This window comes from Danio rerio, chromosome 4 (assembly GCF_052040795.2).
Source record: "Danio rerio strain M-AB ecotype USA chromosome 4, GRCz13ab, whole genome shotgun sequence".
In the NCBI taxonomy this organism is placed as follows: Eukaryota; Metazoa; Chordata; class Actinopteri; order Cypriniformes; family Danionidae; genus Danio; species Danio rerio.
This window is the reverse complement of record NC_141024.2, coordinates 2,032,848-2,050,000: the sequence shown is the minus strand read 5'-3', so window position 1 is coordinate 2,050,000 and position 17,153 is coordinate 2,032,848. Positions and strand designations below refer to the sequence as shown.

The 17,153-nt window shown below is 34.6% G+C and overlaps 2 protein-coding genes across 3 annotated transcripts in view; one reads left to right on the top strand and one right to left on the bottom strand.

Moving 5' to 3' along the window:
* Positions 1-7,544, top strand: part of tm7sf3 (transmembrane 7 superfamily member 3) — a 26,643-nt gene extending 19,099 nt beyond the window's left edge. The window contains exons 8-12 of the mRNA XM_088649926.1: positions 1,719-1,799; positions 3,603-3,755; positions 4,106-4,203; positions 4,293-4,455; positions 5,638-7,544. Of these exons, the coding sequence (XP_088506052.1) occupies positions 1,719-1,799; positions 3,603-3,755; positions 4,106-4,203; positions 4,293-4,455; positions 5,638-5,891 (749 nt within the window). The 3' untranslated portion in view covers positions 5,892-7,544. The remainder of the gene's footprint in view (positions 1-1,718; positions 1,800-3,602; positions 3,756-4,105; positions 4,204-4,292; positions 4,456-5,637) is intronic.
* A 1,029-nt stretch (positions 7,545-8,573) lies between these two features.
* On the bottom strand, positions 8,574-16,644 carry fgfr1op2 (FGFR1 oncogene partner 2). Of its 2 annotated transcripts, none has more exons than XM_088649716.1 (6): positions 16,591-16,644; positions 13,501-14,391; positions 12,841-13,422; positions 12,627-12,769; positions 10,800-10,913; positions 8,574-9,520 (listed from the first exon to the last, which is right to left on the bottom strand). In XM_088649716.1, exons 3-6 carry the CDS (start codon positions 12,893-12,895, stop codon positions 9,383-9,385), a joined length of 450 nt encoding a protein of 149 aa, XP_088505842.1. In that variant the 5' UTR covers positions 12,896-13,422; positions 13,501-14,391; positions 16,591-16,644; the 3' UTR covers positions 8,574-9,382.
* Between the last annotated feature and the right edge of the window lie 509 nt (positions 16,645-17,153).

The following is a 17,153-nucleotide window of genomic DNA, read 5'->3' as shown; positions in this document are numbered from 1 at the left end:
CAAATAAATATAATAAATATTAATAATAGTTGGATATTTTTGACAGTTTAATATTTTTTTTATTAACAAATTTAATTACATGAAATGAAATAACAGGGACAGATTTTTAATACAGACATTTATGCAGTTTAGTTTGGACAGTTTAATGTTTTATTGAAAATGTATTATTAGATGAAATTGATAATATGGACACATTTTAAGGATAACATTTAAGCAGTTTAGTCTAAATATTCGTTTTAAAATATATTTTTATTGAACGTTTTGAGTGCAAAAAATTTTTTTGAGTGAAAGTTACATTGAGTAATGAGATAATATCCATCATTTGAATCCTGATGAATCCACATGAAAAGTTTTAATAAAATAAAAAACTAATAATAATAATAAAATTAAATTGTAATTAAATAAACAACAATAATAATACACAAAAATAATAATAGTATGAAATGAAAGGAAATGAATGTCATTAATGAAATTAATGATGAAATTAAATAATATAGAGACATTTTTAAAGGAGACATTCGTGCTGTTTAGTTTGACTGTTTTTGATAGTTTATTGCTCTTTATTGAAAAACTATATTTAATGCTACAAAAACAATATTATAATAAAATATTATTTCAATACAGAAAATGTAAAAATCAAATCTCTATTACATTTTTATAACTGTTATTAACACAAATTAATAAAGATGAAAGATCAATTCCTCCAGAACTTTGCGAGTTCAGTGGTTCCTAAGATCCAAAATAAAAGATGCAAAAGACTTTGGTGTATTTTCACATCAAAACACAAGAACTAAAGCTAATCATAGGTTTGGAGAAAATCTGTCACAAGTTGTCATTTTAGGCTGCAAATATATTAAGATAAAAAATGTCATGGAAAAATCCTGGAGGCATTAAAAAGGATGCAAACATCTAATGTTAAGTGATAAAATGTGCACTTCTTTATATACTCCACTTAACCATTTAATATTAGATGTTTACATGCATCATTTTTACATGCATCATGCAACAAACTAAAAGAAAAAACAAACATGGTTGTTGTGGTTGATGTGGAAGGCACAATTACCACAAGTTAAAAGATAATGAACAAGACAAATATACAGTTGAAGTCAGAATTATTAGCCCCCCTGTATTATTAGCGCCCCTGTTTATTTTTTTTCCCCAATTTCTGTTTAATGGAGGAAAGATTGTTTCAGCACATTTCTAAGCATAATAGTTTTAAAAACTTATTTCTAATAACGGATTTATTTTGTCTTTGTCATAAAGCCATTAAATAATATTTTACTTGATATTTTTCAAGACACTTCTATACAGCTTAAAGTGACTTTTTAAGGCTTAACAAGGTTAATAAGGTGAACTAGGCAGGTTAGGGTAATTAGGCAAGTTATTGTATGATGATGGTTTGTTCTGTAGACTATCGGAAAAAAAAAGCTTAAAGGGGCTCATAATTTTGTCCCAAAAATGTTTTTTTTTTAATTAATAACTACTTTTATTTAAGCCAAAATAAAACAAACATGACTTTCTCCAGTAGAAAAAATATTATCAGACATACTGTAAAAATGTCACTGCTCTGTTAAACATCATTTAGGAAATATTTAAAAAAGAATGTAAAAATCAAAAGGGGGCGAATAATTCTGACTTCAACTGTATATAAAATGAATAAGTTGGTGTGACTAATAAAGAATAAACGTGGTAAAATGTCAATTTCTGTGTTTTCTTAGAGCTGTTCGGTATGGGATTTGGATTTATGGCGTTTCTCTTCTTTGTCCTGATCACCAGAACCACAACGCTGGATTACAACAGTGAGTACATTAACAATCACCAGTCATGACTTTTACATGCAGGGGGTAACATACACTCGTGACTTTTCTAGGGACCTCCACTTCTCAAAATTCTTACAAAATCATTTTTTTTTAATCAACTTTTACATTTATTATTTAGTTTAAAATTAAATTTGTTTACTCAGACTGTTCCTGTTCCCAGGATTTTGTATCACCATCGTCCCTAAATATGTGTAACTGTGTAAATCATTTCAGATGGTGTCATGGTGGATGATTTACAGTGTTTACTCTGAGCTGAATGTCTACATATGCATAAATAGCTTCAGAACAGATCTGCCCCCAAAGCTCAAGTTTTCCTACTTTAATTTGACTGAAATGATCTACACAAACTAAACCCAAGACCATGCCTGATCGGCTCTTGAGAAGCTCACAAATATAATAAGAAAAGAAAGTCCTCTGAATTTTGTAATATCTGGGAGCTGTTTCTGATTTTTGTGAAAACTTTAGATATTGGAAAAGCTTTTTTTTTTTTTTCTTTTTGGCCCTAAAGCTGTAGGTAATGAGGTTTGATTTATTGTAAAACCATGTAAGACATGTTATACAAAATAAACTAAGGAAAAAAGAAATGATCTGCACAAACTGGTTTGTCATGAGTGCAGAATCCAGCTCCGTCACTGAGGACTGACATGGTTATTTTGCTGTAACGTTGTGCAGCTCAGAGTCATGTGCTGGGGATTTCTGCTGGAGCTGTGAAACCAGTCAAACTATGCCTCAAATCAGGATGAAAACCTGAAAAAATATTTAAAAACTAGAAATTAAAGAAACAAACATTTTAAACTCTGTGTCTCTCTGAAAGTTTTAGCTGCAGTAATTCTCAGTTATCTGAATTATCAAATAATGTTGATTAGTGTATTAATTGGTGTATTTATTAATTAATATATTTGTTGATTTATTTAATTGTGTAGTTTTTTTTTATTGTTGAATTTAAAAAAGTAAAAGTGTTGAATTATAAAGTTGTTGTTGTTATGTAATATGTTTGATATTTATATTAATCTAGCCGTGAAATAACCATAAGTTAATAATGTGGCAATAAATAAACTAAATAAAATTGTTATAAAGAATAGGTTCACACCTCCAAATTCATTCATTCATTTGACAATCTTTACAATTTTGTTTATATCTATGATATATCTGATTATGTACACCAAACTTTAGGGTTTTTAATTTGTCTGTCTGTCCGTCCGTCCGTCTGTCTGTTTGTCTGTCTGTCTGTCCGTCCGTCTGTCCGTCTGTCTGTTTGTCTGTCTGTCTGTCTTTCTGTCCGTCTGTCTGTCTGTCCGTCCGTCCGTCCGTCTGTCCGTCTGTCTGTCTGTCCGTCTGTCTGTCCGTCCGTCTGTCTGTCTGTCTGTCTGTCCATCTGTCCGTCTGTCTGTCTGTCCGTCCGTCCGTCTGTCCGTCCGTCTGTCCGTCCGTCTGTCCGTCTGTCTGTCCGTCTGTCCATCTGTCCGTCTGTCTGTCCGTCTGTTCATCCGTCTGTCTGTCTGTCCATCTATGATTCCAAAAAAATGCAACTTTCAGTTTTATTCATATCTGTATTGTGAAGATCGTAACAGTGGAATATGTTAATATAGTTTATACATGTGAACCTTTTCATATAATGTTTTAGTGCTAAAACATGATCAAACATAAAAAAAATCAGCGTGATTTTAAATATTTAAAAACGATTTTCTTAATGTTCCTCAATTATAAATCAATGGGAGAATTACTGTATAATCTGTTTGTAGTGTCTTTAGTGTTTTTTTGATGATATGCATCTCTCCTCAGTTCGATTGGCTCTGACAGCACTGATGGGGGTGGTCGGGGGCGTGGTCTTGGTGATGAGCTGGTGGCGGTTCGGTTCAGTCTTGGCCTGTGTGTTAGTGGTTGGGCTCATTCTTGGATTTCTCATCTCGTCCGTCGTCTTTTTTACTCCACTTGGTAAGAAAGCAGAATCTATCCGGAGTTATTTCATTATAAAAATGTCTATCCTAAACCCAGAATCTATCCTTTATACTTTAGACAAGCACATGTTTGTATGTATGTAGATGTATATGTATGTGTGTATATATTATTTTATAACCTTATTGATTCTGGTTTTGATTATAATGTGCTTGAGTATAATAATGTGCACCTCTTGTAAAGCTGTTCTGAAACAGTAATTATTGTGAAAAGCTCTATACAAATACACTTGAATTGACTTCAATTAAAAAACACTATGCTTACTTTAAATTCCTATAGTATTATGTTATAGTATTATCAGTATTGAATCTCTCAGTTTTTTCCTCCAGGTGATCTTCCGGTCTTCCACAATGATGTGGTCTTCTGGGTGGTGTTTGTTTGCATTATGGTGGTTGTTCCTTTGTTCTTCATCAGGTGGCCCAGAGAGGTGAGATGATAAACAGACTCTAATTAAAATAAAAATAACAATATCTGAGCCCCATTTAACATGCACACTCACTTATCTGTGTGTTTTAGGGTAATATTATGACATGTGGTGTGGTGGGTGCTTATACTGTTGTCCTGGCAGTCAATGCCTACACCTACACCAGTCTGTCCTACATCACGCTGGACGTCCTGAAGCGCTTTCTCAACCACAACTTCAGCCGTGCGTTTATTTCTGTCCCGCTGCAGGATATCGGTAAGTCTTGGAGTTTTTTCTGTGACTATGATGGATGAGTATGGCAAGCCAAATTACCCTAAAATGCATTAACTTGTCATCATAATTTAATATTTACTAGTAAAATGTTGTTCTAATTTAAGACTGAGATGCCAGTTATGTTAAAGATTTCTTTTCCTCCCAACAGTAGTGAGTTAGGAGCCACATTTAGCCTGAGATGTTGAATAAATATGACTATAAATATCATCTCATGCAGGCCCTCTTGGTAACTCCTCTATGGCAAGCCAAATTAGCTTAAAAAGCAGCCAACGTTACCAGTCATATTTGCATTTTACTAGTAAGAATGTAATTATAGAGCTCTGTAATTTAAATTTCTCTACTGTGTTTAGAGAGCTCTCTAAAGATCTCTTTTACTTAATATTATTATTTATTTGTGTTTTATTTTATTAGTATACTTATATTTTATAGAATCTAAATGTATATGTGTGCCATGGGTTTTGTTTGATGTTTAAACAAACTATATCTACTGTTTAAAATGTACCTTTACTTCATGTTTCATATCTAACATGTTCTATAAAAACACTTTCGTGCAAATAAAAGACAGCTTTTAGTATTATTTTTAGTATAAAAAAAATATTTGAGAGCTCTGCAATTAAATTTTTACTAGTGACAATTGAATGAGAGCTCTCATTTTATTCTTACTAGTAAAAATGCAATGCAAATATTTTTTTGTTTTTTTAATTATTTCCAAAACAATGGGCAAAATATGATCTCAAAAATAGATTTATTTAAATATATGATCTATAAATGCACATTGATCCATTTTTAGATATTTTTATTATTCACGATGTATATAAATTTCTAAATGTATATTAAACAGCATATTAAAAATAATTCATACATTTGCAAAGAGCTTTGAAATTATGCAGCTTGGTGTGCAGGAAAAGTTCTTTCAAATTATTGTTATTATTATTATTCTGTTGAACACAAAAAAAGATATTTTGAAGAATGTTGAAAACTGGTAAGCATTGAGATCAACCATAACAAATACTTTAGAAGTCAATGGTTATTTGGTAGTGGATTACATCTACTTGTAATCAATTTATTGTGAATAAATGGGTAAAAATGTTTGCAGACCGAACATTACTTAAATCACTCAAACTCATTGGTCATGTCTGCTGTTTCCCATCATCATCTCTCCAGATTTCGTGATGATCACGGTGTGGGTGGTTCTGGGGGTTTCGGGGATCATTGTGCAGCTCTATCGAGAAAAGTCTCGCCCATTTTTCCCACCAAGCCCGTATGTGTTGTGGAGGCAGGAGCGAGAGCGCCGGAAAACCAACGTTCTGGATCCCAGCTACCACAAACCATCATTACCAGCCCAAATAATGGGACGTATCCGTCAACTTACACGCCGTGCAGAACCGGCCGGAGAAACCACACCTCTTCTGCTTTAACATTTGACTCTATATGAAGAGTTTAGATGCAGAAACCTCGAGATTTTCTGCTAATATGAGCATTTTCTCCATCTCTTGTGTTTAGGCTCGGTCATTTTACTCTTATAGTGATGGATAAGTTCATTGCCTTTAAATGAAATAACATAGAAATGCTCATTTTAAAAGAACATTTCAGAGGTTTTTGCGTCTGAACTCTTCATATACAAGTCTGTAGTGTGAAATATGAGGACTGAGCTCGATTTTATAGAGCCTGGAGACTCGGACACGGCAATGAGAAAGGTTGCAAAACTCAAACACACACACAACACTAATGATAATGTGCACTGGTGTGTGTTTTGTGTGATTTTCCCAGTGCTTGATCACATTTAGTCTCATTAAAGGGGTAGTTCACGCAGAAATGAACATTCTGCCATCATTTACCCTCCCTGTACTTGCTCTAAAGCAGTGTGAGTTTCTTCAAACGAAGATATCTTGAAGAATGCTGTAAACATGTACTTGACTTGCTTAGCTGTTTCGGCTATGGAAAAGTCAATGGTTACAGGTTTTTAACATTCTTCAAATAATCTACTTTTTGTGTTTACCACTTAAGGGAGAGTAAATAGTAAGGAAATAAAATATTTCTGGGTGAACTATTCCTTTAATCAGAACTTGAGCACATTGCTGAACTCACGTTTAGTCTCATTTAGGGGTTAGTTCACGCAGAAATGAACATTCTGCCATCATTTACTCTTGTAAAGCAGTTTGAGTTTCTTCTGTTGAACTCAAAAGAAGATATTTTGAAGAATGTTTGAAGAAACCTGTAGTTTTTCCTTCTATGGAAGTCAATGGTTACAGGTTTTCTAACATCCTTCAAAAGATCTACTTTTGTGTTTACCACTTAAAAGAGAGTTAAGAGTTTTTCTTTTTGGGTGAACGATCCACTTGAAGCTACTGACCTCCAGCATATTTAGCATAAACCTGATTTTAGATGCATTTTAGCATGTTTTGAGAGACGATAGACATGGTAGACGTGCCACTTTTTTTAAAACTGTTTTGTCCTATTTTTAATTGCATCTGGTTAATATAACCGCACCACCATGTGCCTGTCAGAATGAGTTTGTTTTTAAAGACACCCAGTTGACCATTGAAATGAATGTATAACACACTGCCACTGCAGACCGAATGAACCAGTGTTCATTAATAGCCACTGTAAGCCTCTACGGCTGATTTATGTGTGTTTTACCTACGACGAAGCGATTAATTATTTCCAGATGATGGAAGTAATGAGCTTATTTTGACTGCGTTTCTGTGGGGATGTGATTGCTGCTTCACTTCATTTGTGTAAAGCACTTGTTAATGCGGATTTTAAATGTAACATTGAGTTAATAAATGCTTTATAAATGGACATGTAGCTCTTATTGAGACGCAAAGCTTACAGACCGCAGCTCTGTGAACTCACGGTCAACTTCTGATCTCCTCTCAGGGTTTCTTCTTGTGATTTGTCTTTTTTTTTGTATCTCTCACAGAAGCAAACTTCTTACTTGTGTTGTAAAGCATTTAAAACGTGCTGTACTGTCTATGATGTTTTTAAACGGTAGCCGCGTGTATTATTATGTCTGTTTTGTATAAAATGAAATGCTTAATAAAGTTGTAATTCGTGCCACAACACCTAAATGATGTACTTTTCTTATTTAAAGTAGTTTTCCATTTTGAGATCAGATACTTTTATTGAATGAAAAATCTTCTAGTGCAGGCTGTGATATATTGTTGGGCTATTAATTATTCTTTGATGCCTTTAAAAGTAGTTGTTTGTCATTTTAATGAAACAATGGCGTAGATTTTAATAACACAGTACATTTTTAATGCATTTTCTGTGTTCATCTGAATTTCTAGTTCTAGTTTTTCTGTTCTATTAATATATATGTGTGTGTGTGTGTGTGTGTATATACTATTATATATATAAATATATTATTAATATATTTATTACGCTAAATTTCAGGTGTAATTTTGTCCCATTCTTCCTGCAAACAAGTCTTAAGGTGGGCAACAGTACGGGGTCTTCGTTGCTGCATTTTGCGCTTCGAAATGTACCACACATTCCCTATTGGGGACAGGTCGGGACTGTTGGCAGGCCAGTCCAGTACATGCATCCTCTTCCGCCACTGCCATTATTTTGTAATATGTGCAGAATGTGGTTTTGCATCATATTGTTGGAATATGCATGGAAAGAGGCAGCATATTGTGCACCAAAATCTCTCTTACTTTTTAGCATTAATGAAGCATCACAGAAGTGCAAGTTACCTTTACCAAGGGCACTGACACAACCACATACCGTGACAGACTCTGGCTTTTGGACTTGCATTTAACCAATTTACAAGATTAAATAAACAAGCCCTGCTGGATATTTAAATACACTAAATTTATTTTGTAAACTTGTCTTATTTAAATATGCATGGGCGTCCCTGGAAAAGAAGGCAGCATATTGTGCTCCAAAATCTCTCTTACTGTTCAGCATTGATGGAGCATCACAGAAGCGCAAGTTACCTGACACAACCCATACCATGACAGACCCTGGCTCTTGGACTTGTATGTAACCAATGTACTTGATTAAATAAACATGCACTGCTGGACATTTGAATACGCTAAATTACGTAAACCCCATTGAAGTCAATGAGCCCATGCAACGAAAGATAACGGCAGCTGTTAGTTCAACATTTTTAATAGTTCACTTTCAATGCTACCTCCTCTCACACTCGCATAAAACACTGTTACAAACACAACAAGCGAAGCAACAACACGAGCGGTTTCTTTAAAATGGCACATCGTGACGTTCCCTTCACAAAGTCTCCTGTTCAGGTAAAGTAATCATTCACAATCGGCTAATAATTCCTCAAATGATTGTTTTCATGTGGCTGAATCAGTCAGCGTGGTCATGTGACGTTCCCAGACAGAAGCAGTGAGGATGAAGAGATGGAAAAGTCATCAAATCCCAGTGTTTGAGAGATGCCGTCATGACAAATGGCTGACGGTGAGTGTGTGTGAAACTGTACTGGTGGGTTGTGGGATGTGTACACTGTAAACAAATATCCGTAAATTAGCAGTTTTACATATTTTGTGATGCATGTTTTTATTTTTCCCCATTTATTTATGATTGTGACTTGCATTATGGGATCTTGATCTTTCTTGCAGCAACTTTTAATCTTGAACAGTTTGTAAAAGTGACTTTTATGAACATTTGTAATAGTTTGCAGTGCTATATTGTCTGTGTTGGTGTTGTATATTAGGCTACAAAAGCCTTGTAATACACCGCCAGTACATTTACTGTTATTTTACACACTTATTTCTCTATATCATACGACTAAAATGTCAATAAATGTCCCTTTGTTAACTTGTAGAGTTGAATTGTCGACACAGCAGAGATCAACATCCCACAATGCAATTCACAAGCATAAAGCTGTTGGTTATCGGATATTGTCTGCAGTGTAGAGCAGCTCTGAATGCTGGTTTTGTCTTCAGCTCTTCCTCAGGCTGATGTCTGTGCTGGTGAGCAGCGGCGACAGAGATGTGCTGTCTGATGTATCGTCTCTCTTCAGCAGCAGAAACGCTTCTCGACTGATTCCCAGGAGCTCTCGCAGGCCACTGTTCTCCAGCTGCACACACAAACACACATTCAGGTATTATTATTAACCATAACATCACAACTACATGTGCGACGTATAGGGCTGAGCGGTATGTTTTAGCCTCTAAGTCCTAATTTGCAGCTTACTAATAGTTAATAAGGTAGGATTAGAGGTGTAGAATAAAATATGTGCTTTATTGTACTGTTTAAATGGCCAATATTTTAATAATAGGCAAGTAACAAGACACTAGTTATTACTAGTTATCACAAAGCTAATAATTTTGATCTTAAAATGTTGTTTAAAAAATTAATAACTGCTTTTATTCTAGCCGAAATAAAACAAATAAGACTTTCTCCAGAAGAAAAAATATTATCAGACATACTGTGAAAATTTCCTTGCTCTGTTAAATATCTTTTGGGAAATATTAAAAAAAGAAAAACTAATAATTCTGACTTCGCAACTCAAACATGTTTACAGTTCTCAAATTGTCACCACATGCAGGTTAACAGAAATATTTAATATTCTTTTTAGTCAATTTATTATACATGATTTTGATTATTAAATTTTTTTTAACTTGACTCACTAAAACAAACAAAAAAAAACTACATAGAATATTTAAAACTAAAATTAAAACTCGCCTTTAACCAGGCAAAGAACTTTAACTATATTGTACATTTTATTTCTGTAATAAAAGTTAATTGTAATAACCCTCAGTTTTTGCAATGAGTATTTTAATGAGCGTCCTAAAAAAGGCTAGACAATCTAAAACTAAAACCAAATGCAAACAATTCAACAGCATTTCAATTATACCAAAATAGTAATAAATACTGTACAACAGTGTCAGTTCTCAAACACGTCATATTGTTAATGACATATTTATCAAGTTAATATTTTTCTATAAACATTGTATAAGATAATCAGGTAACACCTCAGAAAAATGGCCTATTAGTCAATGCAATTACTAATATTACATAACTATGAACACTCTTGTAAAGCATTAATTAATAAAAGCTCAACATTCACTAATGGACAACTAAAATCCAAAGTTAACAAGTGCACTAATGATCTTACAATTGTAATTACCAAACATTAACAAAGATGAATGAATACAGTAATAAATGCATTAATAATTATTTGTTTATGTTAGTAAACACATTATCTACTAATGGACCCTTATTTTAAAGTGTTACCAGATAATCAAGTGGTTATGATCTCATAAATCTCATTATTGTGAAATGAAACGACTCATATTGGGAACTTTTAGTCATATCACTCCAGTTACTGTGATTTATACTGAAGCGTGTGTCACCTCCAGGCGTTTGATTCTCTCCTCATCCTCACACAGTCGTCCTTCATCAACTTCGATGGCTTTCCTCATCACCGTGGCCATTTCGTTGATTTTTTCGATGTGCGCTTGCATCTCCTGTGACGTAAACACCGTAACAGATTAAAGCTGCACAATATATTGTTTCAGCATTGATATTGCAACGAGTGAATCTGCAAAAGTAGGATCTGCAGTGTGCAGTTGGCATTATAAATGACGAGACGCCCAGTTCAGATCATAGTGGAGTCATTTCAGATTTTAACCTATTATTATTTATTATTTGCATGTGTATATTATTGTGTGCATATTCTTTGCAAGCCAATTTGTGCACAATAAATTCAATGTTTGTAGCTTAGATTAATTGTATATAATTATTCACAAAATGAGTGTTATTGTGTTGGCTTGAGAAAGCCAACATACTGTTATGCTACTCTGTCCTTGAAAACAAACGTATCTCCTCCTAGGCCGTTCATGCCACAAGGCCCAAATGTGGTCTAAATGTGCTTTCTGCATTCAAGATTGTTGCTATATCTCCTCATGCCTGTAAGACTTATCATTTCTTTTTAATAAAAAATGTTAAATATTATATTTTTATAATCCGGGCATATAAAAAAATTATACAAGCCCCAAATTTGGCCAAAAGCTGTATTTAGATGCGTTAGATTTTGTTGCTATATCTTTAAGGTTTATCAGACTTATAGTTTTTCAATAAATAATTTTTAAGCATTATTTTTCTCAAAATATGGCAAGCCATTTTTGACTTAAACTCCATATTTTTTACTGATATGGCAAGCCATTTTTGCATGTATCACCTTCACACTTATTAAGCATTGTATTTTCAAAAAAATACAGCAAGCCATTTTTACATAATGTTCATTCCCTTAGTCCCTTTATTAATCAAGGGTCGCCACAACGGAATGAACCGCCAACTTATCCAGCATTTGTTTTACACAGCGAATGCCATAAAGACTGTCATAGAAACAGTTGATTAAGATCACTCATATTGTCAAGAAGCTTTGATGTATCATCACTAACCTGTCAAATGTCCCCATAGCAATAAAACAGTATAACCTAGCAACCATTTAAAAATAGCAATATCTCTACATCAGAACATCGTAGGGACCTGGGCATTGGCTTGTTTGACTCATGCTAGCAAATGGGACTTCTTGTGTACTATGCATGGTAACAATGATAATGGAAGCCAAGTGCTAATAACGATTAGCTACATGCTATGAATGATTATCTAAATGCAATAACATATGCTAGAAATGCCTACTAAGTATTAGCATTTGATCAAACATGTACACGAGCATTGCCATTTAGCAACTGCCTAGCAACCACCTAACAATGCCATAAACGTTTGACTTTCTCAAGCCAACATCAAAGTTTATCAATGAACTTTAGGTTCTAGTTTTACATTACACTTTTCCAGCTGCATTTCAAGCCATGCACAAGTGTGGCAAATTTGCAGGCTTTAATCACAATATATCAGCTGCTTTCTGTTATAGTATAGTGTGGTATTCTAAGAAATGGCATGTTTGCACCTAGCCTAATATCGAAAAACTGATTTACTCTTTGTAATATTAATTTTAATTCATTTTAAGTGAGTTATTATTACCCATTTATTATTATGCAAGTGGCACAATTACATTTGCAAGCACTTTACCCAAAATATAAGCACTTTTTAAACCTTTGAAAACACTATAAATTAAAAAAACTGAAGTATTATCAAGGATTCCCAGTATGATTCCTGAGACTATTTGTGTAGCAGCTTTTTAATAGTGAATTTCAGTGTGTGCGTGGGGGACTGACGTTCGTGTGCTGTTCTCTGAGCTGCGTGACGATGGTGGGATCCTCTTTTTTGCTGGCCATCAGAAGTCGAAACACTTGCTCTCTGTATTTGCTCATGATCAGCTCCAGCGCAGACTGATGCTCCTCCAGAGACGTGTGCAGCTCTGCACAGAGACTGAGCTTTAAAAACAGGCCTCAAATAGCATGCAGGAAAAAAAAAACACCAAACACACACCTTTGTTTTCTTGCTGCAGTTCCCGTATTTGCCGGTTTTCCTGTTGGATTCCCATGACTAGTGTTGAGCGTGGCCGATGCCTCGCAACCTGGTTTAACACCTCGATCTCTTCCTGATACTGAGATCACAACAAACGATTGAACAAAAAATAAATAAACAGGGATACACCGACAAATAGACTGTTCAATTCATGGTGAGCTGTGACTGCCTGAGATTAAACATACAAAATGTAGCAGTGATTTAGGTTTATTACTGAGCTATATTTAGTTTTATATTTGCACAATTGTTTGTTTTTTGCAGCCCCTATATTGTTTTTAGCATGCTACTGTAATGGAGGCCAGCCAGTAGGTGCTGTGCAGGTTAACCTCACTCCTCTGAGCTCTAAAGGTGCTCTAGTGACAGACGCTAGAGGCCATGGTCTTTAGCCTCCTTGGTAGAGCAACCAACCAAGGTAGCCGGTTCAATACCAGCTTGGAGCGGGTTGGGTGATGTAAGACTGGTCTGGTTACATTGGTGCCGTGACCCGGATGGGAGTGAGGTTTAGGGGGGGTAAGTGTAGTAACAGAGGCCAGCCAGTAGGTGCTGTGCAGGTAAACCTCACTCCTCTGACCTGTAACAGCCCATTCACACGGGGCGTCAGCGTCTACGCTTCCCATTCACTTTGAATGGGTGACGTCAGGCGTTGCCGAACTGCATTGTGGATCTGTCGGTGCCGTTTCAGAGGCGTTGCTCGCTGCAGAAGTTGGGACTAGCTCAACTTTTCAAGCACTGACAGAAGCGTCAGCCAATCAGATTTCTGTATGCAAATACACCAGCTAGACAGTGGCCTATTGCTGATTGAATTTCATTGGCTGACGCTGCTATGACAATCGCGTCAGCCCCAACTTCAGATACGCCTTCAGTCAAGCGTTGACGCTGAAGCCCTGTGTGAATGGGGCGTAAAGGTGCTCTAGACGCTAGAGGAAATGGTCTTTAGCCTCCTTGGTAGAGCATCCAACTCCCATGCAAAAGGTCGCCGGTTCGATACCAACTTGGAATGGGTTGGGTGGCGTAGGACCGGCGGGGTTACACTACTTATAATATTCGGTCTGAAATCGCATATTAGTTCGAGTTCAAAACAACATTAGCACCATTTGATCAACTGTGAATAGTGTTGTGCTTTGATAGTCATTGGCTGATAATAAGATTTCCATATTTAGAGTTTGCAAATAATACTGTTCTGAAATGATGACGGTGAATCTGCAAATAGATTGAATCATATTAAACAGTGCTAATGTTGTTCTGAAGTCATACTTGCATGCAGTTTCTGACCGAATATTCAGTGTAGCATGTTAAACAATACAGAGGCCGTATCACTGAACAAATGTGTGAATATAAAACAAACTTAACGTCAGTGTAAAAGAGAGTATTTGACCTGTTTCATGGCCTCCACTCTCTTGTTGAGCAGTGTGGTTTGTTCAATCAGGATCTCTGCAGCACTGTCATGATCCCGGAGTCTCTCCACCAGTGATTTGGCATCAGCCAGAACCTTCTCTAATGTGCAGGTCATTCCTAAAGAAAACAACACGATTATTATGGTAATAAACACCCAAATATATATCGTTCCAGCATTGATATCTGTAATAGTCACATCATAGGATCTGCAATGTCTAGTTGGGATTGTAATAACCAGGAACCACAGAGGATTTGTGGAGTGACTGACAAGTTGAACTCTAATCTAATAACGTAAAAGAGTTTTATTTGTACGTGTATTTTAAGACCTGTGACTGTAAGATTACAAGTTAAACCATTTGGCCACAAGAAATGTTTAAATTTACTGCTTTAACGAAGATTAATTGGGTTTAAATATTTTTTTTTTTTCAGATTTATTTACAAATATATGTAAACCAATCATCAAATCATAGTGTACCAACATTAACAAAGATTTTTACTCAACCAAGAGCAAACAAAGAAAGAAAAAAGCCCAATATTAGAGATAATAAATAAATAAATAAATATAAAGCATGCAACTACGAAATGGAAGGTAGATACACCAGAAAAAGGCATTACATTTCTTTTTAAAAGTCCTTGTTTTTTGGGGTTATATGTGCTTTATTAACAAAAACCAGCTTGTAAAGTTTAATTATACAACAAAATCACTTCACATTCCCTAACAAGGATTAAATGAGAGAAGAAAAAAGTAAATTAAAGAAAATAATAATAAAAAAAGAGGAGAGGTAATCCTTAATTATCAAATTACATACAAATATACAATTTTTTTTTTCAAATTTAGTTATTAACCAAAGTTACTAAATGCACTTTTAGTGAAGAAAATGCATGTATACAAATATTTTATGCAAAAATGTTAAAGGAGAAGCATATCTTAACCATTAAACATGCATTTTAATCTCTTTTTCTAGCACCATGAACGATTTATGTATGTGAAATTTACATACTAATAGAATAAAGCCTATAATAAAAACAAACCATCATCTTTTAAAGAGCGATCCTTAACATAACCCAAAATCATGTTTTCAAGAAAAGGAGCTCACTTTATTTTGATGGTCCATTTGTTGGGTTTAAGTTACATTGCATCTACATGCCAACTAATTCTCACTAGATTATAAGTAGACTTTTGTTAGTGGGTTAGTGTAAGTTGACATGTACTTGCAAAGTGTCTTATAGTCAGTTAAATGTCTGTTGAAGGAGCAGCATCAGCAGATATTAAGCAGACAGTCTGCTACTCATGATACTCAAAATGGAAAATAAAGTTTTACGAAAGGGAAAATGTTTTAAAAGTATTATGAGTAATAAAAGCTTTAATATTAATCCAAAAGAGTTGAGTATATTGGCAAAACTAGAATAAATTTCAAAGGTCTTTGGTGATCCTCTGACACTGAACAGTATTTTCTCAGGGATGCAGTAGGAAATACGTGCGTTTATCCTATGTTTTGTAGATGGAAAGTGAGATGATTTCCAGTTCATTTAAATGCATTTTTCATAGCCAGATGTGTAAAGCATTTTATGATGAGATGAATCACATTGTTCAGTGTCCGGTTTAAATATTATTTAATACACTGATGAATATGCATGCAGTGTTGTTTTAATTTTGACTCAATAATGTTAGACTCCACCAACAACCCATAAAACATGTATTTCATTTTTGTCTTTGTTCTGTTGTTATCTGGGCTTTAATTTATTATATTTTGCATAATTTTGTATATTTTATGCAGATGCACTCATCTTCATCTTTATTTCTACAGCGCTTTCACAATGTAGATTGTGTCAAAGCAGTTTCACACAGAAGATTATAGTCAATTGAAACATATTTTAAACTCCAATCAATATATAATTAGGGATTATTTCCAATTAGGGTGATCTTGTGAAATTATATTCATATCTTAATAAATATGGCAATGTCAATGTTTTCCAATATCGAGCTCTGCTCAAATCTGCCAGTAAACTTAATATTATATCATCTAAAGTTGATCACATATATGCAAAGGCTATGTTCTATCACTGGTATCACTGATGTGACTTTAATATGTACAATAAACGGCTTGATTTCAGAAATACTAAAGGTAAGTGTCAAATGTTTTGGTGGAAGTTTAGCATTAGCTGCTACGAAAATCACCCTTCCGGTTGCTAATATACTCAAATGCTGGATCGTTTCAGTAAATACCAGACATAATGCACAAAGCTATTGTTTTGCTGTTTCATTTAATGTATAAATAACACGGTAAATTATTTTAGATGAACGTAAATCCTTACCTTATCAGCAGCAACGGGTCAGTTCCTACACTTCCTGGCTGTGACGTCGCGCGCAAGGGCTTCTGGGAGATGTAGGCGTTAACTTTCTGCGTATACTGTACACACAGAGGCGCTGTCGACACATTTTCTTAATGTTTATTAAACTGCGACTAGTATTCCATAGTTGGCTAATTACTGTAAAATGTGTCGTTTGTAATTTATATTATTGTTTTGCTTTTTCTTTTTTTTAAATTTCTGTTAATTAATATAGTACTTTTTAAAGTTTTATTTAATAAAGTGAGGGGTTTTATAGGTGGAAAGAGGCCAGTTTAATCCTCTGTGTGACCCAGGGGAGCTAATCAGATTTTACCTGTGCAAACAAATCCTGCTTTGTGATTATGACTCAATGTAATATCCATTGTTCAGTTCACCAATCATACGCAGAGGACTGTGTTAATTCCAGAGATAATCTAAACTGGGAGAAAGTGATAAATAAACACAGACATTTTTTTATTTAAGATTCATGAGTCTGTTGTATGCCCTTATTTGTGTTATCAAGCAAACCTATGAGTGTGTGATGATGT